This window comes from Canis lupus, chromosome 19 (genome assembly GCF_048164855.1).
Source record: "Canis lupus baileyi chromosome 19, mCanLup2.hap1, whole genome shotgun sequence".
Taxonomy (NCBI): domain Eukaryota; kingdom Metazoa; phylum Chordata; class Mammalia; order Carnivora; family Canidae; genus Canis; species Canis lupus.
Window position 1 is genome coordinate 14,396,996 of NC_132856.1, and position 24,621 is coordinate 14,421,616.

At 44.6% G+C, this 24,621-nt stretch overlaps 1 protein-coding gene across 11 annotated transcripts in view; it reads right to left on the reverse strand.

Annotated features, from left to right (window-relative positions):
- Positions 1-24,621, reverse strand: part of ITPR1 (inositol 1,4,5-trisphosphate receptor type 1) — a 319,204-nt gene that overhangs the window by 60,797 nt on the left and 233,786 nt on the right. For all 11 annotated transcript variants that reach the window (XM_072785304.1, XM_072785307.1, XM_072785308.1 and 8 more), the window contains 5 exons: positions 11,733-11,913; positions 9,834-10,087; positions 4,022-4,222; positions 2,379-2,489; positions 603-698 (listed from right to left, as the gene is read on the reverse strand). In XM_072785304.1, coding sequence (XP_072641405.1) covers positions 603-698; positions 2,379-2,489; positions 4,022-4,222; positions 9,834-10,087; positions 11,733-11,913 — 843 coding nt within the window. The remainder of the gene's footprint in view (positions 1-602; positions 699-2,378; positions 2,490-4,021; positions 4,223-9,833; positions 10,088-11,732; positions 11,914-24,621) is intronic.

The window sequence follows — 24,621 nt, forward strand, 5'->3', positions numbered from 1 at the left end:
CAGCCCATTGTGAATATCACCTTTCAAAAATAAACAAAATTTGTTTTTTAAGAAAAAACAAAACCCAAACATTGGCACCCAAGGAAAACCCTTCTGTTGCCCAGACTATTGGCCCCCGGAAGAGATGGGGATTCTTTAGAGCAGTAGCCAATGAGGAAAAGGAGGAGAAAGGAGTTCTACAGTTCACGGGGGTGGAGGAGGGCGGATGGTGTGCCGGGTGCTATGTCAGGGGCCTGATTCCTAGTCCTCGTTTAGTCTTCAGAATCACCCTCCGGCCAACATGATATTATCATCTTTTTAGGGATGAGACGACAGTAGCTCAGAGCGGTCAGGTGCCCGCCCAAGGTGACCTGGCAGAAAGGGAGAGCTGTGGACCTGAACTCCAGGTTGCTAGGCCTCCAGTGCACTCGCCGCCCTGGCTCTCAAGAGGGGTAAGGAGGAGGTGAGGGCGGGCGGCGGCCGAATGGGGCTGTGTGTGCTCTCCTTAGATTTCTAATCTTTGGCATCTTTAAGAAAACTCAAGGAAACGGATTCTCTTTCTGCCACAAATACTGCTCTGCCTCTGCTTGGTGTCACGGCCAGGCCATCGGCCATCTACTCACCAGTTCCTTCGGCCGCATGTTGTAAAGTATCCTCTCTGCGTTCTCGCTGTCGTGCCTGCTCTCCATGATGGCCAGCAGCAACTTGGAAGCGTTGTTCTAATTGGACAAACAAAGGGAGGAGAAAATGGAGCGGAGCAGCTTGGGGTGGCTGGCCTGACTGTGTGTGCCCAGTTGCGGTGAGTGCTGCATCCTGGCTGGATAGACAGACGTTTCATCCTATGGCAGAGCCACGGGTCCGGTACGGCAAAACTCAGCTGCACGCGACAGGGAACGTGCCACTGCAGACCCCAAAACCGTAACTGCAGAATCTGCTTTGGGTCACGGAAGAGCATAATCGTTTGGGCATTGCTCTCCCTAATGTTAGTTGACACAAATCCTAATGGAAATTGGGAACTTAAACATGGGTGCTTGTGGGTGTATTGGCAACCTTATGATGACAACGGTCAGGAAGGACCGCTACATGGACCCATGATGCCTTCGGGGCAGGTGTGGCTTTAAACCTTGTTATTCAGCCTTGTGGGGCAGAGAAGGCAGGCAATTAAAACAGTACTGTTCTTTTTTTTTTTTTTTTTTTTTTAAACAGTACTGTTCTTAAAGTATTACAATCAGCTCTCATAACCCCTAATATTATAATGAGAGTATAGCTGATACCAGTTAACAAAAGTGACCCAAAAGAGCACTGTATGCATGCCAAATCCAAATTTCCCATTACATTCAAAGTTTTCACGTGCCCAAAACCTGCACTTCTTGGCTTGACCTCATTTTAGATCCTGGGCCTAGGATAACCTGTATGCTGCTTTGTGTATAGGATTGGAAAGTTCCTGCTATTTTGCATAAGAGGGGGCAGTATTTTTTTTCCTTCCCAAGTACAGGTCAGAGGCATTCAGTCAGGATGCTGTGGTATCAAATGGTGGCTTTTCAGAGCACACAAATCTCTATCGCAATCCACAGATTGTTTAGTTGAAAAAGTCACTGCAAGGGTGATCAATAGCCCATAAAATTCTGTTCATTTCAGGCTCTCATCATATACATTCTGATAAATGGGAGCCAGGTGCATGAGCTTGAATGATGTTCAAGTCAATTCTACAACACATGTGGTCAAAGGAATTAAAAATAGTAGACTCACAAAGAAATCCATTTAAATCACACATCCAAGTCAAATTAGCTATCAATTTGGACTCTTAGTTATAAATACTAAAGGAAAAATAAAAATAATGGTGCAATTCTTGTGGACTTTTGTGTTAACACCTTCCCTTAATGACCTTTCTTTCCCATGACACTGTTTATGCAATCGACACAGATCAGCTTTTCAGCTAAACCCTGCAGTTATAGGCAGTTCTGTGACAGTGACAAAGTGCTTACTGCTGGGTACCGGTGTAAGACAGAGGACAGATCTCAACATGCCCCAACATGGGAATGGTTTAAAAGGAAATAGCTCAGTGAGGCTAACACATTTTGAAATACACTCTGGACACCGAGAGGTCTTTGGACTATTAAATAATCTTTGGAACCTCTAAATGCAAATGAGGGTTTTCTTCTTTGGGGATATGCTTAAGAAATCAATATTGGAGGTGGTATCCCGTCCTAAGACCCTTATTTGCAGGGGAAGACTGAATTTTTGCATTTTAGTCAGAACCTACAACATGGATCATTCATTTAGTCTCAAAGAACTGCCTGTATTTAGTTTTGCAACATTGATCGTCTCACGTGTGGAAGCAAAACACAAAAGTGACTATTTTCACATGCTACTGTCTTTTGCTTTCAATTCCTACTTGCCTTCAGTTCTAACACAAGGTCCATCCTCTTCTTTCCCAAAGGATTGATGTCATTGAGGATCAGAGCTGTGATGATGTCAATGCCATTGGATTCATGGGTGGCTATGCAGTTCTGAGGAAACACACACACACACACACACACACACACAGACATTTACACAAATGCTGGTCATAAATCAGATGTCAAAAGCCAACAGGCTGAACTGCTATTTCAACACAATTCTTGCCACTCCCAGTAATGTCTCAAGGGGAGAGCTGCAAATTTTCCGTGAGAAAGTGGTAAAAATAAAAGACAGATGAAAATCGCTAGTTTCAGAATTAACAGTAAACAGCAGGAAAGTCCCCATGCACTGTAACTGATAAATTGCTCGTGTCTAATCCAAATAGTGCAGTAAGGTTGGCTTTTGTTCTTAAGGGAAAATACGGTGTGTGACTGATTCTGGGTTCTGAGCCCTGTTTTCCCCTTTAAAGGTGTGTTCCATTCTCTCTATAGCACTTGGTCTTCATACTTCATATTCTCGCTTAAGGCCTAAGCCTGGAAAACACGTTTCCTGTTTAATTCACACAATACTCAAATTAATCATCTTCCCCCAGGTAAGGGTCCCCATTTGCAGCAGAATCTACTCCAATATGTTCCTTTTAACAGACCTCTGTTTGGCAGAAAAGCAAACTTGAGGTTATAAGGAAATTCACTTACATGTTAGATAAAACCTTCTCCCCCAAGCCTGTTGTAATTTTTCTTGTTCCTTTTCATTTTAACTTTGACTACACCATCTGTCTCATCAGCGAACCAAGTAAGGAAAGTGGATCCAACACATGCTAACCTCATATTTATAGCCAACTATGACCAGGTGTTTGATACACAATGAGTTGTCCCTTTTGTCAGCCACTCTTCTCCCCTGAGTGAAGGTCCTGGCCTTGCTCCCCAAGTAACACAGTGTATCACACCTTCACTATTCAAATGGATTTAGAACTGGCAATTTCAGACTTAGTCTATCCCCTTCAGCCAGGATGAAGCCAAAATTAGAGTTAAAAATCATAATCATCACTAGTACTAATGCAAAAACTCACAAAGTCTGCAACAAGTCACAGATAAGCAATAGACATTCTACTGAAGATATGATTGAGTTCCCCTCTAAAAATCTACTTCTTGAGAGGCCAACATCAGGACTGATGGGGCTTTCTTTTCTCTGAATGTCTGTGGTGTTAAAAATCTCAACTGAACGTTTCCTCATATTGTTCAAGCTGTCTTGTGGGTAACGAGGTTTCTCTCTCTAGCTAGGTTTAAACCTTTTCCTAGCATTTAAAATAGAGCCCAGCCTTCTGGTCTTTAATTTAACTCCAACTTTATTATCTACCCCTAGTCAAGTTACTCAAATTTGGACAATCAAACAAAATCAAGCCAAGATATGCTATGCCATGCATGGATACCAAGGACAAGCCTGGTAATGTCTCTGATTAGGCCAGTTCTGAAGCATGATAAAGCACCATAGCTCCTTCTTGACTGCTGTATAAAAGACCTCCAGTTCTAGTGACTTCCTAGGCCAACAGGCAATGTTATGTGACTTCTGAACTAGTTCCTGTCAACATTTCCAAAATGATGAACAACTTCTTTTTCCCACCCCCAAATAAAAATGGAGGTACCTGGTTCTCATGGCATGGTCCTTGACAGTATTCAGTCAGACTTTCCAGGGTTTGGTTGATGAGGGCTACGTTCTTTTCATTTATATAGAGCCCGAGAAGACCAAGACCTCCAGTAGTGCTTCCACAAATACAGTCCAGGAACTGCAGCGTCTCACACACCAAATTGTAGTTGGTCTTGTTATTTTGGCAACGAAGGAAGTTCTACAATTAGGCAGTCCCCAGATGGCGGGGAGGGGGGGCGGTAGGGAGGGGGCAAAGTCAGAGAGAAGAAAGAAAAGGTCATTCATATGGCCATTTTGTTAGTATTTAATTGGTTGATGCCCTCAATTGATCAGCAGTTATGCAGAGAGATATAGCACTGGAGAGAAGAGACAGCCTCCATGATGGTCAACTGTGGATTTGGTCTATGGCAATGGACACCAAACACTGCAGCTTATTCTCCAAGGTGCTTTTCTATGTGATACTGTGTAGGAGGGCTCCTCCTTGACAGACACCTAAAGCCTTTTTGAGTTCCCCTTTCTCTTTTTCCTACTCCAGTCCATGTCTCTCCCACTAGGTATTAGGTTCAGAGGAATTTGACATTTCAAAGGGCAATGCTTATGTTTAGAAGATGATGGTGTAGTCTGGATACTGAATGCCCAGAGTCTAGTACTAGGGATGGTTCATCACAAAATAAGGTGTTACAGGCTGACTTAAGCCCATTGCCATGGTAGAAACTTAGGTTATCTTTTATGGCCATTCTCATGAATTATTAAAGGAAGAGGCAAGAATGAGTAAATGTGTTCTTATGTGCATGTGCCCAAACAGATGTCCTCCAGCTAAACCCATAATGTTAACAAGAGACAAAAAAGCACGTACTTCCTCCACAAAATCAAGTAAACCACATTCAACCACCTCACAAAGCAGAATCTATTTTGATGAAGAAGAGATTTTTGTCAGAGACTCTTAAATCTCTTCTTGAAAAGAAGCAAAAATTAACTGCAAAAATTCTTTTAAGCAGTTATAAAAGTTACATGTTTATTTACCACAGAAGACTGGTACTATAAAAAGCAAGATATAAAATAAATGTGACCTTTGACATGGTAGTAATTCCACTTCTATAAAATACTGACTTCTAAAAAAAAAAAAAATACTGACTTCTATTCACAAAGTATGTATTAGATATTCCCTACAGCACTGTTTGTGACAGTGAAGAACTGGAAACAACTTAAATGTCCATCAACTGGGGAGTAGTTAGATACAGTATACCAGCATCATCTAATATTACAACTTAGAAACACTATGGTAGGTCCATATGTGCCAATATGGAAAGATGCTACCTGCTTGAGGGCCCAGTTGAGCTCCTCATCCTGCAGAGAAAGAGGGAGAAGTCTTCAGGAAGAGGGCAGGAGAGAGCCCAGCTGTCCAAGGCTGAAACTCATAGCATGGCTCTCCAGGCCATTTACTTCTCAAAAGAAATGAGACTCAAACTCATACTGCTCACACCATGCCCCCCTCTCTGCTCAAGGACATCACGGCTGCCACCATGCCCCCTTTCCTGCTCAGTAACATCACTGCTCCCACTATGCCCCCCTTGCTCGGTAACATCATCATTACCACCATGCCCCCCCTCTGCTCAGTGACATCATTGCTACCAACATAACCCTTTCTGCTCAGTGACATCACTGCTCCCACCATGCCCTTCTCTGCCAGGCAGCAATGAGCTTCTTCCTATTCTTCAAGCACTCTTCATTCTCTTTTCTCTGGGGCTTTAGGCACACCATTCCCTCTGCCTATCACTCTCCCCCGATCTCTACCCTGATGAACTCCTCTTCCTTCAGGATGGAGTCCCAAGCCATTTGTTTCAGGAAGCCCTCCTGAGGCTCCATCCTGACTCCAATGAGATCGGAGAATGGCACACACCTCTCTTAGCCCTCCTTACATTTCATCATGTGCTTATAGGGGTATCTGTCAGCTTCACCCAGGACCATGCTGATAGCTTGAAGTGTCTGGCAGCTAGCACAGTGACTGGCACATGCCAGGTGTGTCATAAACACTGGCTAAAATAATCTGAATTAAATTGAATGGATAGGAGAAAAGGGGACTTGTAAAGTCCTCAAGCCTATTATGTTTCAACTACCCATGAAGGTTAAGTGGCTGCCCTTTCTTGAAAGCCTCTCCCATAGCTCATGGCCTTTGCAGAGTGTCAAGCCAGAATCTCTCCTTCCCTAGCTGAGATCCATTTCCTTTGTCCTCTACAAAAATAGAGGGATGCCAATCACTAGGAGGCTAACAGGGACTCTTTCTACATTCACGGAGTCGATTTCACCCTTTGCACACACCACCTTGCCATGTTTAAGCTAGGGAAACACTGTTCTTTTTGTGGTTTTCCTTGGAGGGCCAGGGATCAAGTCAAGATGGGTGAATTAAGAAAGACTTCAAGCCTGTTCTCATACAGATGTCAGTAGCAAGAGACCTGCATTCCTTAAGCCAGATGAAACAAGCCAACCCCTCAGGAGAAAGATAGAAAGCACAGGCAAAATGTCTCAAGAATAGTTCTTCCCATTCTTACTTCTGTGGACAAAGCTTGCTTAAGGCAGCAACTGCCTGTTTGGCAAAGCCAAAGGCAGTGGCCTTATCTCTACTAAACATTTACTAACAGGAAAGTTAAGGTTATAAATATGACAAGAAATGCTGGGCAACTTCAAAAGGCCAGATTCCTTCTCTCTTGGAGCTTATCTGTACTTCTTTATACCAGGGGTGGGGACAGTAATTCTGTCATGATGAGAAGGTCTTCTCCTCCCTTTAGTACACAAGAAAACCCTGACCCAGAGATCCACCATCTGTTCTGGGACTCTGCCAACAGGGTGGCATTCAGAGTAGGTGAACCCCACTCAAAACTATCATTTTAAGAACCAGATTTCTACAAATGTCATCCTATCAGAGCAATTTTATCAACATCTCAGTGTGTATGACACAGTGGGAGTCTTTAAAGATGATTCTAACCTTCATTTGTGAACCACTGGTTCAGATCATTGGTTTTCCAACTGGTCCCTGCATCCTAAGGGATTCCTGAAATGCAACACCTCTCAGGGCCCTGGTAGGTAAGGGAGGAAAGGAAAGTTCTCACACTCTGTAGTTTCTTACTCTGAAGAGAGCAGCTTTGCTCTCATCTGCTTTACTTAGTACATTTCTGCATAAGATCTTAAAGGATTCTGTGGCCAAAACCAAAAAAGTATAAAACCATTGACATGGATAATGCTTATGATACTTTCAAAGATTAAGTTGCTAAGACTTTTAAAAAATATATTAAAATATACCATATGCTTTCCTTTCCCCTAGTACTATTTTCCACAGAGCGATGTGTTGGAGAATCAAGTTTTGGAAAGACTCATTAGAAGGTGCGTCTGTCCTCGGGGTTCTTAGCGTCTTAGTTCCAAGGACAGTTTTGTGAAGAGCTACAGTACGAAACTAAAACTGAAAACTTCCAAACAGGAAAGGCAAATTGACTCAATGAAAGCATTACTCTACTTCCACAGCGGACGCTGGGTATGGTGGTAAAGAAGGAAAATCAGGGGGTACAGTGGAAGAGTCAGAACAGGTCCATGAAAGCAGACCAGGCTGGAGACAAGCACATCAGGACTGACCCTCTGACATTCGTGGATGGATTCTATTCCAGTCAGTCTTGTGTTAGCTTAGAACTCGGCAGTTATCAAGTCCTCTGACAAGCCTAGACCCAGCATAGTGGATTGGTTTGCCTGCTATGAACCCACAAAACCCCTGGGATGATACCACTATGGTACTTATCATGCTGCACAGCATCTTGGGTTTCCCCGAGTGGCTCCTGCCTGAGACTCTCAGCTCTGTATGGGAAGGGGTGAGGTCTCTGTCACCACCAATGCCGAGCACAGAGCAAGTATTCACCCAGATGATGAAATAAACATACATGCATAGGCACGGTCTCAACCCACTTCCCTTTGGAGCCCAAGGTGGGTGGAGACCAGTAACAGCAGTATGAGGGAATAGTACAGGGCACTGACCACCAAGCTCAGCTAGAAATAGCCCCAGCAGCAGGGAGGTCCCTCCATCCACAAAGATGCCACAGTTGGCTTTGCTTTCTTGCTGGTGGGACAGCCTGGCTTTCCATGGTGTCATTCCCACTCCCTTGGCCAGTCTCCCTCATGACTAATGGTGTACATATGGAAGGTGGAGAGGGCACAGTTGGCCTGCAGACAGAATGCCAGCCAATGAGACAACAAGCAATCCCTGGATCTTTGAGTCATGAATACTTTGTTCTACCCAGCTGAGCTAGGCAGTCCCAGTGATCTAGGGCCAATGTGGTCTAAGTCCAAAGTAGGAATATTTGAGCAATAGGCAAGAAAAGAAAAACAGCCAGAACCCCACACTCAGACATAGGGATCAAGCAGGGAAGGTCAATGGAGGAAATGAATGAACAGCAATGTGAAAAAAGAGCCCAATGGGGCCTGTGGGAAATTCTTTCATTTTTAAATATGGGCCATATTTGGCTGATGGATGACCTTGAATATACCTGCCTTTTCAAAGCTCAGGCTCAGACCAATTTGATTAAAATTAAATATCAGTGTAGAAATTATTAATACTGCAAACTTCACCCAGTTCCTTTTCCCTGTTCTGTCTTACTGTTTAACAATGTATTTTCTTACTCAACTTATCCAGGCACAGATTATATGGCAAGGTTGAAGTATGAGTGATTTACGGTGGCAGCCCCAAAGGGTCTGGCCACAGGTGACATGTGAAAGGCCATCAAATCACCTGATGAATAAAGTTGGGAAGGGAAATATGCACCTTGTCTTTGCCACTGCTTCCTTTTCACACCATAATTATACAAGTAACTGAACTACCACTGTCAACTTGTTTATTTTAGGAAGAAATATTCTATCTTAGTGGAGTTGTTCAGACACACTTTTGTTACTAATCCACAATCCCTTTTAGGCAGAGAGGGGTGTTTTTCCCAAAGCCAGAAGCAAAACCAGGCAATGGCCAAGGACCTGGTGCTCTAGCATGTTTTCCCTGGGGAGTGATTGGCTCCATAGATCTATGCTCATTCAGTAGAAAGAAACATCTCTGGAATCCATCCTGAGCCCTTTCCATATAGGCTTTGCTGGTGGGGAAACTGTAAGGGAGAAAATATGCTATCTTAACATGGTGGTTGATCACATGAGTTCCACTGTCAGACGGCCTGGGTTCAAGTCCTGGTTCTCTACTTTATGCCCTGAACCTCAGTTCCCTTATCTATAAAATGAATATAATGATGTCAGCAACACTTAGCATCCAAGATATCCTAAGTGCCTGATACCTCAGCCATTGTTATCATCCCAACATCAATAAAAAAGTGAACAAAAGATTTCTGGAATAATCAGTTAAACACATATATTTGGGCATCTATTGTATAAAACCCTGGAAGGCAACTTCATTTATTCAACCAAAAAATATTTAATAGGACTTTCTACGTATCAGATTTTGTAAGTCTAGTATATTTAATCATTCATCTGATTCATCAGAATCATTCGTGCATCCATCCAAGTCTTACCTATGGATCTATGTGCCAAACAGTGGTAAGCTACCACATACCCATATTTCAATATGTACACAGTAGGTACCTATACTGGTGAGCAAGAGATTTGGTTCTTGTCCCTGTGGAGATGGTAGGGAAGAAGGACAAAGAAACATGTCAGTTGCCCAGATGTCAGAACCATCCTTGACTCAAGGAAGCTGGTGGCAGTGAGGGGAGCTGGTGGCAGTGAGGGGAGCAGAGATGTCTGAGGAGCTGTAACTCCCAGGGGCCAGCCCTCACCTGCAGGTCTCGATTGTGGTTTTCGCACAGAAGCTGTAGGAACCGGAGAATGGGCTGCATGATGGTGATGACCGCGCTCATTTCCAGCTCATCCTTGGTCTTATCTGCCGTGGCCTGGGCACCTTCCCCGGACTGGTAGTGGTCATCGGGGTCAGCCTCCCTCCTGAAGGTGCTGAAGGCTTTCCTGGTGGCAGCAGAGGCTTCCAGGAGCTGATCTCGGGCCTCTTCTGTTATTTGTGTCGAGGGCTCTTTGGCTAGAATGCAAACATAAGACACTCAATGTTGCTGAGTCCTCAGGAGTACTAGCCACTGCACAAAAGATAACATTAGAAAATGTAAGTCCTTGTATTCACTAGAAATCTTTAAGGTTAGCCAAACACTCCAAGAAGTCACTTCTCTTAGTCCTTAGGATTAAAACGGAGTCATGCTCTGCCCACTGGCTCATGGCTCTCACATTTCACCTATGCTTATACTGTTTTAGAGGAAAAGCTTTAGTATTGGCTCTGTCAGCCTCACAAACCTATGTGGCTCTGGGCCTTAGCATCCTCATCTGCAAAACGGGGAGAGCATCAGTGGATTCTAACTAGAGAAGCCTCTGAGAGGGTCAACATAACAATGACCGCAACCCGAATTACTGTTATGGTGACAATTGATTGAGTGGTTCCCATCAAGTACCACAGCATCAAATCCTCAGAGCAACTAGGCATCAGAGTGAAGAGTGAGACACTCTGTAGCCAGACTGCCCCTAGGTTCAAATCCTGACTCTACTGCCTACTCGCTGTATAGCCTTAACAAGGACAAGTCAACCTCCGCTCCTCAGTTTCCCCATCTGTAAAATGGGGTTAACAATTCTATTTTACAGGGTTAACCTCAGTTCTACATGAAGTAAAGGATGTAAAGGACTTTGAACAGTGTCTGGTTCATAGAGAGTAACTCAGTACATGTTAACCTTTCCCATTCTAGACCAGTAGTTATAAACTAGAGCTGATTTGGTGCCCACTCCCACCCAGGGGACAATTAGCAAAATCTGAGGACACTTCTAGTCGGCTGCAGGGCAGGCTACTGGCATCTACTGGGTAGAGGCCACATATGCTGTTAAACATTCCACAGTGCACAGGACAGCCCCTCCAGCAACTCATCCTCCAGATACCAAATGTGCTGTGTCTGAGAAGCCCAGTTCTAAACCTGAAGAAACAGGCTCAGAGTGGCTCATTAACCTCCTCATAGCCATTTGATTCCAACACTGGTGCATCTACCTACTTCCAAGTATGACTTCTCTTTGAGTGATGAATGATTTCATTCATTCATCATGAATGAAAAGCTTTAGAAACTTCCAAATAATTTTGAAAATAAGGGGGAATTTAAGTGATGGATACCCAGTTTTAAAATGTGTGTCCTTTTTTTTTTTTTTTAAGATTTATTTATTTGAGAGGGAAAGAGAGTGAGCGAGCAAGTGTGCATGAAAGCGTACAAGCACTGGGGAGAGGGAGAAGAGAATCTTAAGAAGACTCCCTGCTGCACACAGAGCCTGATGCGAGGCTCAATCCCACAGCCCTGAGATCATAACCTGAGCTGAAATTAAGAGTCGGACACTTAACCGAGTAAACCACCCAGGCACCCCCAAGGTGTATGTCTTCTTTAACTTTTCCTAACATTGAATAGAAAATTACAGGAAAAGATTATAAAAGTAGTTCCTGCCAATAAAACCTTGAGTTTGACTAAGAAGAAGGTATGTAAATTTTTTACACAAGGAAAACCACCAATGCATGGTAGTTCAGCTCTGGTTACTTAGGAAGAATTCTATCATAACCAGACTGATTTGCTTCTCCCAAAAGCTTCAGTCGTAATACAGTTCAAAGACTGGAGGTCCAGCTGGAGGGAGGGCCACGCCACACTTACCTTTTTTCCGTGATGGGGCATCCCTGTCTGTCTCATCATCTTTCTTTTTATTCCCCAAGTCACTGGTGTTCACGGTCACTGTTGCTTTGATTTCTTGCTGGGCGACCTTCATTCGGTCATAGAAGACCTTGAAGAATTTTTCTGACTTCTTATCTTCTGTTAACCGGCAGAAAAAGGAGTGCTGCCATGGAAAACCCACAAATTTTCAACACTGTGACAGATCAGTGATCCAATCCCATTCAAGACACCAAAACCTCACAGAGATCAGAGCCTGCTGCAAAACCTCACAAACAGTCTAGGTTTGGACCAAAGTTAAACATGGTCCCATGCACTATCGCTCTCTGGATCGTATGGCTTGAGATTTTCTACACAGAGACTTTAAAGCAATCTGCCATGGGATGTCTTTAATGAGCAGTCATATAGGCTTGGGACACATGCTAAAGGGTGATGGGAGATTCCAGTCTATTAAGATGCAGCCCCTGCACACACTCAAAACAACTCCATTAATAATGGAAACAATGTATTTTTGGTGGTTATTGCAGGTCCTGTCATGTGTTATGTTTAAGATTCCTGTGAGCCCCTTCACTTTGCACAGCCCTGTGAATATATATGGATGAGTAAGATGTGCTACCTGCCCCTGTAGGGCTCCATGGCAGGTTAGGATGACAAATCCATAAGTAAAAAAATGTGTAAGTAACAAGTGCTCCAGAAGCTACACAGACAGTTACATCATAGAAGCTCAGAGCTGCCAAGGGTGACAGTGGGCCAGAGTGATCCCAGAATCTTTGTAGAAAAGGTGATTTTCAAACCAGGTCTTGAAGGACAGGTCAGAAATGGTTAGATGAAGAAGCTCCAAGTTAACAGGTAGCTTGCCTCTTGGATGCACATTTGTTTTTGGGCCCACTACAAGCAAGAGTATACAATGTTGATGTAAAAACACAATATGGTGTCTCAACTTCATTTATGAGTGTTCTCTTTTCACCCCTTTGCAAACACCACGCTGTTGTGAATTATTTACATAAAAATACAATACGGTCATTTCCAGAGGAATAAAACAAAGCTCTAAACAATATATTTTCTTCTCCCAGTTGGATCTTTCTGCCAATTTCATATCCTCCCCCATGTAGAAAGATGGCATTTCTCTACCAAAGGTAGCCCTAGGCTTGCAATCTTAGAAAAAAGTAGAATCTTATCAGCTGTCATAGCCTCTTACTTCCTCCATCTCACCCTGCCTCCATGGCCCCCAACACTTGCTGCCAGATTCAGCATGCCCCAGGAGAGCCACCACGTTTTCATTTGCCAAAAGGAAACTGTAGTCACTGTGACCCTTCTTCTAGCTACTAGACTCTATGCTGCATTGACAAATGTTAGTCTCATTTGCCTACAAAGCACTTCTTGACTATGTTCTTTCCTTTCCATCTCACTGTTCTTCCCTACTTCTGGATGTTTCCAATATACAGCATAAGATCCGTCCTTCCTACTTGTGCTCCTTGATTCTATCTTTTCCCCTCCAACCACTCCCAGTGGCAGTACAAGTCATCACCTACCTACTGCTTTGCCTTATTCTGCATGTGTCAGAGTCCTCCATGACTCCCACACACTTTGAACCAAGCTCAAGTCTTTAGCGTCCTCCATTGCCCTTTACCACATTGAATCCTCTTTTCAGTTTCTTACTATTTCATCTCTCCATCTGTCATTCCATCCATTTACTCATTCATCCACATACCTATACATCTATCTGTATATTCATCCTTCCAGCCATTCACTGTGCACTTGTCATGTGTTGGGCACTACGTCCATCATAGGAGATACAACAGTGAGCAAAAAGAGGCCTAGACCCTGCCCCCCATGAAACTGGTAGCCTAGTAAGGAAAAGATGCAGTAATTTAATAATCACCCTAAGGATGTTTTTACCAAAATAGCCATTTATCCCTATGAAACTGACCCAAGAGAATGCTGGCAAAGAGTATTGTATCAGACACTCAGAGCCATTGTTTTGCTCTCCTCGCTTTTCCTGGCTCGTTCCTTGGCTAGGCTAGGGTTCCCTCATGCTTTGGTATTCCCACTAACATCACCTCCCCAGTGAGGCCATCCTGATAATCCTATGGAAGCAGCAACCCAGAAACTGCTTATTCTTCCCTGCCCTGTTTTATTTTCTTCATAGCAACTGGTCTCTGTTGTATTTGTCATTCACCTACTTACTGTAGGTCTTATATACAGTGTAAACTCCAAGAGGATAGGTGCCTCACCTGTATGCTTCACAGCTGTCTCCAGAGCACCCAGAGGAGCCCCACACATAGAAGGAGCTTCCTAACCATTTGATGAAAGAATGAATACAACTCAATACTTCATGGATCATCGTAACTACACCCTCTCAATCAGACCCTGCTTATATTCAGTGACTGTGCCAGAAGTAAATCCCCGACATAGATTAATTCTGGAAAACTGCTCAAATATGAAAAAGCAAGTTCTAACTGTTCACTTCTTTGAGAGCTGATGCATCTACAAACAAAAGGAGAAATGTGGGCACGAAGAACTCATATCACCACCTAATTATGGTGACTACATTTTTTACCAAGGTAAGTTATAGAATATCTCTCCCACATGGGGTCATGGGGGAGACTGCACTGGAAGGTGGCCACTTGGGGCAATGAACTTTAGTTGCTACCCCATTAAGTCTTCTTGTTGCATGGAGGCAACTTAAAAAGCATCCTTTGGACAATCTGGTCACTCAAAAAAACCAAATATACTTTAAGTAGGTAGGCAAATAAATAAATAACTAAAGCCTGCCATCTGTCATCAGTAACAGTGCAACACAGTGCAGACCAATCACTGGCTACAAACTGCACTGCTTAACGTCTAGCTGGTTAACCCAACAGATGTCAACTGATAGGGTCAGAGTAAGAGAACCTCTTATGAAACGGGAGAAGGGCAAGCGACAGGATTACACACTTCTATATATGTTTTGCAATGGCCAGTATATTTATTTTGCATTATTTATATCAGTCCTTAGTCCTTCAAGGATCTGAAGCAGCTTTATAAACAGAGTGTGGTCAACAAAATAATAAAGTAGACACTGGGGTACAGAGACATGAATAAGCACAGAGAACCAGAACTAAACAAGGCTGGTGGTTAGAAGGTGAAAGAGATGATTCAGGGCAGTCACAAGTCTCTGAGGTACCCAGCCATCAAGCTGAAATAAGAGGTATGCTCTATCATGGTTATTATTAAGTATCAGATAAGAGAAATATTGCCAGTGCCTCAAAGGAAGGAAAAGATTCTTTAATGAAGGTGTTAGAGGACAGGCTTTCCAATCAGACTCCTGGGTCCCTCACTCACTAGTTTGGTGACCAAAGGCAAGTTACTCAGCCTCTCTGAACCCATGTGGAAGGGCCGCCACGGTGCCCACAAAGTGCTTAGCACAGTGCCCACTGATCGTCTTTTTTTTTTTTTTTTGGTACCACCATCACATCTGTATAATGTAAACACCACACAGTGAAGGCATCCCTGTAAGTGGCTAGGGCATGGTTAGTAAAGCGTGAAGATTTTGTCGCTGGAGTTGGAGACGCCTGGGTTTCAGCTCTGCCACTCATAAGCTATGTCACCTTAGAAAGTGACAACATCTCTGAAACCTGGATTTTCTCATCTGAAAAATGGGTATGGTAACAGTACTGCATGGTGGTTATGAAGATCTAATGAAAAAATCACAGTAATATGCACACAATGGCCGATGTTTCCCGACTGCTAATAAGCTGCCAGGAACTCAGAGTAAGCCTTCATGTGTGTTATCTCACACAAAAATGCCATAGAGGTAGTTATTACTCATCTCTGAGAGATCAGGGCACCCTAAAAGATAATGGACATCAAGTATTTATCACACCCCTGAGATGCCCACACTGTGACAAACGTAACCTCACCGAGACGCTGTGAGAGACAAAAGCTGTCGCCTCAGGTCTCCCGTCTGAGAATCTAAATAAAGACACTCTGGAAGGAAGAAGCTTGGTCCCCAGAAGGGAAGCAGTGCTATCTTGTGTAAGAGGAGAAGTGAAAAGTGACAGCAGTGCAGAAGAACTAAGAGACCTCCCCCAGAGAGGCAGGATGTGCTATGGGGAGAGACCGGGGGCTTGATGAACAGGAGCCTTCAGTTAGAGGCTCCTGGAGGCATTCACTACGCATCTCTGGTGCCTAGGGTTGTCTGCATTTGGAGAAACCAGGGCCCTGGACAGTTCATCCCTGCTTGTTAAACCTCTTTCCGTGATACTGTGTTTGGAGGACTTGGGAAGGGAAAGGGGACACCCCCCCCCAAGACTGTTTCCCCAGATCAAGTGGAATCTCAGACCACAGCAGGTGGGTACTCTGGCCTCCCAGACCTCAGGCTCTCAAAGCAGGGTCTTTTCCACAAGCTACTCATCCACTTTCCTCCCTGAACCAATGAATCGCCCCTTTCTCCAATTAAGAGCCAGTAGTCAAGTAGAGATCGTTTTGTTTTCCAAAGGTCTCACTGCACCCCATCCTAGTCATTCAAAATTCATCTGGCCTAAAGCAGGCAACCTTACATGGTGGTAAGTGAAGTCCAAACAGAGGATGTCCCTGTGGAGTGTGAGGAGGGGGGAGACGGAAGGGAAATGAGAGAACTTTCTGGACTGAAGGAAATACCCTGATTAGGCTGGTGGTAGACAGAAAAACAACAATAATAAAACCTGGAACCAGTGACCATGTGTTACCTCCCATGGCAAAGGGAACAAAGCTGCTGACCTTAAAAGAGTGATATTATCTTAGGGGATAATCAGGGGAGGCAATATGATTGCAAGGGTCCTTAAAAGTGGAAGATGATGGAAGAGCTCAGAGGGGGACCATTTGAGAAGGACTCAAGCCACTGCACGCTGGGAAGATGGAGCAAGACGCCTTGACCCAAAGAACACAGGCGGCCTCTATTGGAAAAGGAGGGGAAACAGATTCTCCCCCTGGAGACTCGAGAAAGGAATACAGCCCGGCCAACACCTGGATTTCAGCCTAGTTAAGACTCAGATAAACAGCCACAACAACAACAAAACACAAAAAAACAAAAACAAAAAAAGACTCAGATCAAACTTGTAGGATAAAAAAATCTGGTTGTTTTAAGTCACTGCGTTTGTAGTAATTTGTTACAGCAGCCATAGAAGACAAACATGGATATAAACATTTGTCAAACCTGATCAAACTGTACACTTAAAATCTATGCATTTTTTAGTATATGAATTGTGTCACAATGAAAAGAGAGAGGGGAAAAGATCAGCTTTATTTCCAGAAAGCTAGAGAACTATGTAAAGTTGTCCAGAGAAGGGACCTCTCCGCCAGCAGAGGGATCTGTGTTGCTGTCCTCAAGGCTAACCTTTCATCACTCTCCATGTATCTCCAAAACACATGTGGTTTTAAAGCCCCTTCCATACAAGTGGTCTTGTCAGCATCTTAGGAGACTGCCAAGATAGATATTATCGTTCATAAATTTGTCCTATTATAGATCATACAGCTGGGTTGGGAGAGGTCCCATGCTCCCTGTTCCCTCCACTCTTTTCTATCATCCTGCCTTTTTAAGGAACCCCTGGAGGACCAGCACCAGTGGTTGGATGGGGAACTCAAAGGAAACGAAGGTTGGTTTGGGGGCAGACACACAGCATCAACCCTCAACATTAGAGACAACAGGTCTGCTTGGCTTGGCTTTAAGGAAGGAAGTCAGGGGTCGGAGCAGGTGAGCAAGTGACCACTGACAGTGGCCCCCTCCACGGGGGCTCTGGAGGGCAGTGGTGGGAGGGGACCTAGGTGTGGCTGTTGCAAGCCAAGTTGAAAAACAAGAACCACAAAAAAGGAAATACAGATCATGAAATGTTAAAGTGAGAAGCACTCTAGTCCAGCAGTTTCCAATGTTGTTCTCAGCAGAGAAACTCATTCTTCCTCCCTCCCCAAACACCACCTTACAGAAAGACCCTATGTTTAAGAGACACACAGAACAGTTCAGCTGCAGGAAGGACCATCTTTCTGTCACCAGAACGCCTCTTTGGAATAACAGGGCAACAAAGAACATTGTTTAGAAACTACCACTTTAGTCCAGCCCTCCAGATTTTATTAAGGAGGAAACTGAGGCCTATAGCAGGGGAATGGACTTGCCAAGGCCATACGGAATCTTTGTCTCCGACTGTCCAAGCCACTCACTTTTGACCATGCTGGGTTATGGATGGTTGACACAGTGGCCTGAGGGCATGTTCTTGACCTGGGTAACTGTCAAGTGGACACAGTTTGCCCTCCTTGGGCTGCTTTAAGCTGCAGAGAGATTCAGGAGCTGAGGTCTTGGTTTAAAATAATAATGAAAACATCCTTTCAGATCACTCAAAAATAATAAGGTATTGCTTGATTAGCCTGATAGCCACTCACTACAGCCATTCAAGTCCTTGCAAAGAAACAGAGCACGGTTCATGATGAGCCCATCTGGCTTCTGAAATAAGAGGCCCCCTGAAGTGAGAGACTAGCAGACAGTGGCAACTATTCTAGTAACAGGCAGGCAGTGTGTGGGAGGGGGTGGCTGGATACTCCTTTCTTCAGGTGCAAGAGGTCACAGCCTCAATCACACCACAGGCAAGGGGTCCCAGGAGAAGAATAGGAGACAGAGGCCTGCCCCGTGCACAGGGCACACACAGGGAAGGTAAGCAAATGAGCACCTTATTGAAAAGCCGTCTTCCCCAGGGTTCAGAGACTGGAGGGCAAAGACAGACTCTGCACCCCAGAACACAGAGCCAGCCAGCCCGCACCTACAGGAGCACAAGGCCTTTCTGAAGGGAGAAGCCCTTTATAGGCATCTTAACTACAAGAATGGGGAGTGGCAGGAAATGGAGGTAGATGTGATCCAGGATGGAGTAGGACAGGAGCAGGGGCGGTCTGGGGGCAGGAGTCCACAGCGCTACCAGGACAGCTTTGGGACTTTGATTCTGCCCCATAGGAAAGCATTTCCATGCTGAGGCTGGCCCACCTTCTAGGCGCCTTTGTGCTGGGCCTGGAGGGATTCCAGAGAATGAGCCTTTCCATTTCACTGCCTAGTATGACATGACCCAACCACTACAGCCTATGACATTCACTGTGGTCACTTATCTGCTGCAAAATGAATTCAGTCCTCAGACCGAGTCCAAGAATTTGAAAAATGTGACTGCCAAACAGTGCTCAATGCTTGAACTTTCATGGGCTGAGGGGAATTGTTCCCTGGAATCTGATTTTTCTCTTTTCACTCTGCCCCTGAAACATAAGGACCTCAGACTTGGCCCTGGTAGCTTCTGGGACCTGAGGGGACCTCCAACCAGACCTTTCTGGCTTGAACAGATACTCTGCAGGTGTCAACAGGACAGCAATGGCTACCAAGGCTACCAATGGCTACCTATGGGGTTCTCTTCCGGTACCTGTGGTTAACTGAGCATTCACCATTGCCCGGGGACCCTCTTTCTATAAATCTTATTACAGGGAATGGTCACTGAACACTTCCTATTTTCCAGGAGCTGCCTAAATGCTTTATAGATACTATCTCATTTAATCCGTAGACCTACTCCATGTGGTGTGTATTATTATTAACCTCGCTTTCCAGACAAGGAAACTGAGGTTTAAAGAGGTTAAATAACTTGCCAAGTCACACAGCTAGGAAATGGTGGCAGTGCCCTAGGACTCAGGCCCCACTTGTCTGTAGCATCGGCCCATGCTCGAGACTGCTGTGCTTTGTTAAACACCTCTCACCTGAGCAAGAGTTTGTCGACCTCTAAACACCTCCTGGCTTTTTATAATCCACCCCCCACCACCCAAAGTCTCTCAGCTGCACAAACACAGACTATTCTCACAGTAAAGAATAGCTGTGATAGGTACACATGTGAATGCCCCAACTTTCCTGTGAGGCCTGATGCACTTGTTACTTGTTAAGATGGGCCCTCAAACGAACCCCTTTCTGCTAGTTGAAGATTTGCCAGGGTTAGGGGTTACATGTTAACAAAACCATTGTCACACAGTGGCGGGTAGAGATCTTGAGTCCTTTATTTAGAAACCAAGGACGACAATCAAAACCTAAGATCATGAACCATGAACTAGGTGATAAAGCACACGTGGTTAGGCACAGCTGCTTGGAGAACTGGAAGTCTGGAAACCTAAATTTTAGCCTTTGCTCCTCACGAACCAGCCACGTGATCCTGGGCAATTTACTTAATAGCGTTTATGCCCTCGGTTCCTTATCTGAAAAAAGGAGACTCTTACCACCTGCCTTGTATGCATCACATAGAAGCTAGGGCCCCATCAAGGTTGCAGTTATGAAACATTATGTGTGAAAAACACTTTGCTATGGGAACCTATTCAAATGTAAGGTGCTGCTGTTATCTATCACTCCCCCTTTCAAAGGAAAGGTATGTAATGTCCAAAAAATGTCCAGTGATAAACAATTTTGGCTTGATACTAGCAGGTCAAAATGATCTCTGAATGGACGGCAAAAACAGTGAATAGCAGTTCTCAGCAACTGTCACAATAAAGGAAGTTAAAAAAAAATCCAGCTGGAATTCCACTATAGAAGTTATTCAGATTCCCTTAGACATAAAACTAAACAATTTTGCTTCCATTTCTCAGAGTTCAAGGTAATCAAAGGCAGAATACAAGCTTGGGGTCAGAACCTCCTCGCAGATGGCCCCTAAACATTCAATATGGACTATTTTTCCATCACTGTTTTTTACCATTCTTTACTTCAGGAAAAGTATGATATAATAAAAGAGTCTAATAATTAACATTAGGCATTAAGAATCAAACACTCCCTTGGTATAGATTATCACTCTAAGGAGGAAATTTTTTGGCAAGGTTTGATAGGTTTAACCAGTAAACATCTGGAACATTCAGCTCACCAAGCTCTGTGAGGATGTCTTTAGCTTCAGTGAGTTCACTGGTAATATAAATGTCAGAGCACAAAAGAAAGAAGTGATGAAGCAAACCAAGTCTAGGTTAGAAAGATGCCCATATTTCAAGTTCTTTTTTCTGAAAGAAAGTTCTCTAATGGGATCCCTGGGTGGCGCAGCGGTTTGGCGCCTGCATTTGGCCCAGGGCGCGATCCTGGAGACTCGGGATCGAATCCCACGTCTGGCTCCCGGTGCATGGAGCCTGCTTCTCCCTCTGCCTATGTCTCTGCCTCTCTCTCTCTCTCTCTCTCTGTGACTATCATAAATTTAAAAAAAAAAAAAAAAGTTCTCTAATGCTTGAGAGAAGAGATGGAGGGCAAGGTGATCCTCACTCAAATTAGTCTGGTCACTGAGCTCCAAGTTAGGGCTTGAGCTCCAATGTCAAGGCCAAGGCAGTGGCTCTTCATGACTCTTTTCAGGGTGAATTAATTCCAGTTTTAGCAAGCAGTAAAGTCCAACTTCTATAAATGTTCTATAAGAACCATTTTTCTACTAGGATGGAAAGTTTAATACCTCTCCTTTTTTATCTCTCAGCACCCATAGGAATCAGCACCAGTGGAGAAAGCCTGCCCTATTTGGTAAGCAGTCTGGTTCCTCCTCCTTGTGGTTCAAAACACTAAGTTTCTCACATATGCATCAACAACAACCACCAACAAACTAAATTTCCTAAAAAGACTTTTTAAAGGTTTTATCTCACAAAGTCCCTATATGTGTAGGTAAACTATAAGTAAACATCTCCAGCAATTTTTAACAATAAAATCAGATTTTAGAAAGACAGGTTAGACATCCTTCTAGAGGACTCTGGATCTCTGACCCAGAGATAAGACATTAAGGAGATGACAAATTTTCTCTGGGTTCAATTCTCAAACCTCCTTATGAGTGCCAGAAGCCAGCATCCTTTGTTGGTGCATACTGGCAGCTGTTTCTTCCAGTCAAAGATGGAAGAGAAAAATAGAAAGCTTCCAGAGAATGAAGATGACTAGTGTCGCAGGGGACTACAGTAGGGACCCTCCTTGGTAATCTTCCTCAAGTGCTAGAAGGCACTGTGGTTGCTCTTCATGTCAGCATGAGGCTTATAAAAAGGAAAGGTGGTCTACAGCAAACAAGACTTTGATCAGACCTCAAGAAGCACTTTTGTTAAAGTACTCAGGGAGCTTTTAGAATCTCAGTCCATGGACATCCACTCAACTAAAGAAGAAGCTGTAGAACAACCTCAAGTGCATGTCTGTGGCTGCAGGAGGTGCCTCTGAGGGTGCCCTCCAGAGCTGATTCTATGATTCAATGAAAAGTAACTTCTGGCAGTTAGGGTGAAACTCTGAGGTCCCAAGTCGCCTGCCCACAGTCTTGCTAGGGGGTACACAGAAAGCCTTCTCAGTGAGCCTCAACCTGCACAAGGCCTGAGAAGAGGTGTATGGAAGACTCTATCACCAAAAATTTCGATCATGCATCCACATAAGAGGGCACAGGGGCTGAGGCTGAGTTTGCCTGTTCCTTCCCACTTCACGCGGGGGTTCAGTCTGTGCCACCAAGAAAGAGAACTAACCCAGAAGTTGGAGGGGAAGAACTTCAATCTTGGTCTTATTTCCATCCTGTGTACTCAGGGCAATTCATCAACATGGACTTTTCCTGCCCGCACAGTTACGAGGTTCTACAGGGCATCCAACTTGAGCTCTGCATTGATGTCAAGAACAATCCTTTGCACACCCATTTCCTGTGTTTGCACAGACAGCAGCAAGGGCACAGAGGAAGGGCTCTATATCCTGCAGACTTAGCAAGGTGGAAGTGGATGGGCAGGGAGCACTGAGGAGCTGGGTGGGTGTGTGTGGATGGGCCATTTATTACCTTGCAGCCTCCCTTTCCTCACCTGTAATGGGGGGGGGGGGGGAGGATATGCACCACCCAGGAGGCCTGTTGGATGGAGTAAAGGAGGGAACGTGGGGGAAAGCCTAGTAGAGGCCTGGCACCTCAGAGGTTTTTTATACCAGTCACTTTCCCTTCCCTGCTCTCAGCAAGCATATGACAAATCCACTCAACCATAAAATCCAAAGAAAAATAAATATACTCTGGCCTGCCAGGGGCAAGGACACTGGCTGGCAAATAGCAAAACATCAACCAAAGCAAGTGCCTTCCTGATGGAGGTCCCACAGTCACCCTCAGTCCTCTGCTCAATTCCACCAACTCTCAGGTGACAGCCTACCTAACCCCTGCTCCCCGTGGACTGAAAGGAAAAGTTCCAGGACCTGTATCTCCCAACCCCACAGACCCACCTCACTATGTACTGGCCTATCAGGTAGCTTCCCTGTGGCTGTAGAGAACATCCCTGGGATCCGACAGTAAGACATACAGACGGCCAAACAAGATGGAGATGATGGGATGAAATTACACAGCACTCATCTGTGTAAGTGCTGCTTAATATATTATGGCTTTGGCATCAGTAACGTGTATGCAAGCGGGTGATGGCCTGAGCCAACTTGGTGCCCTTTAGAAGCACTGACTAGGAGTTGGCAGTCAGGTTGCCTGACGACAAGCGTATTACTGGGTCTAGCCATCATTCCATTCCTGCTCCCCCTATCGCTATGCTTCCACCTCCTTGGCCTCCTTCAGCTCTGGCCAGTGTCCAAGCTCATGCCAGCCTGTCTGTCTGAACACTTTTGCCCTCTGCTCTTCACATGGCTGGTTCCTTTCTCATCTGTTAGGTTTGGGCTCAAATGGCACCACCTTAGAGAAGCCTTTCCTGATCATACTAAGTGGGTTCTCCTTGACACTCTGTAGCCGGTTGTTTCCTTCCTCACGCTTCTTCCCAGGGTGTTGTTTATCTAACTGGCTTACTGGCCATCTCTCCCACCTGGCTGTAAGCTCCTAGAGGGCAGGACCCAGATTGATCTCATCCCTGACTGTATCATGGTCAATTCATACAATGCCTGGCACCCACCAGGTGCTCAAGAAGTGTTTGCTCTTTTGATGAATGCACAGTAATCCTGAAGGAGGTTTATTTCCAAAAACCTTAAATTGAATTGAGATGAGCATCATGGCAGCTAAAGTTTAACTCAATAACCCAAAGATCCCCCTCTGTGAAAGCCCAAAGTCCTACCAAATGAAGAAAATGAAACATGCCAAGGACCAGGTGAAGGTGGCTGATGTGGCCTTCTCACCTCTCACAGGCTTATCGGGTTTGTACACATGCCTCTGTGATGGGCTCAGGCTGGCCGGAGATCCGTAATCCATCTAGTTAACTGTTAACTACTCTGGCCCCATTGACACCTGCATTATTAACTATGGAGCAGGAAGGACAATCATTTGTGAGCCTCAGAACGTGGCTCACTCCTAGACATGATAACTACCCAGGCTCTGGGCTGAACAGTTTGTGGGCTTATGTTGCAAGGAGGCTAATAAAAACACATTTCTCAAACACCGTATGGTGAAGGCAACTGAAATACATCCTTCTCAAATGCAATACACTTCCCCCCGCCAGGCCTGAATGCAAAGTCAAACAAGTGACTTGAAGGTGTTAGATGGTTTACAGGACTACCCTAGTCCGTGTCTTGGCCACCTTGATGGATAGTTTAAAACCCAGACATAGGATAGTGATAGAAACATCAAGAGTGCCTCTGCCAGCCTCAAAAAGGAACTTAGGGGACCCTTAGGAAATTTAAGTGGGTATAGATTTCTCAGTGCAAAGAAGGGTCATAGCAGAAGTCCCAAAGCCAGTTGTGAATGTCAGTTAGGTTGTGAGGCCCAGGCTACACACTTGTGTACGAGGTGTCTTTCACATCCCCATGTCAGGATTCAAAATGCTGGTAGTTTCTAATGAGAAAATATTTTCAACCATGAAGTTAACTCTGCTGGAAGAGCTCCAAAGGGAAAGTCCCTCCAGTTACTCAGAGGGAAAAAAAAAATTACCTTCTTGGTCTGGAATCTGGGGATATTTTATGCAGATGTCTCTAACAGAA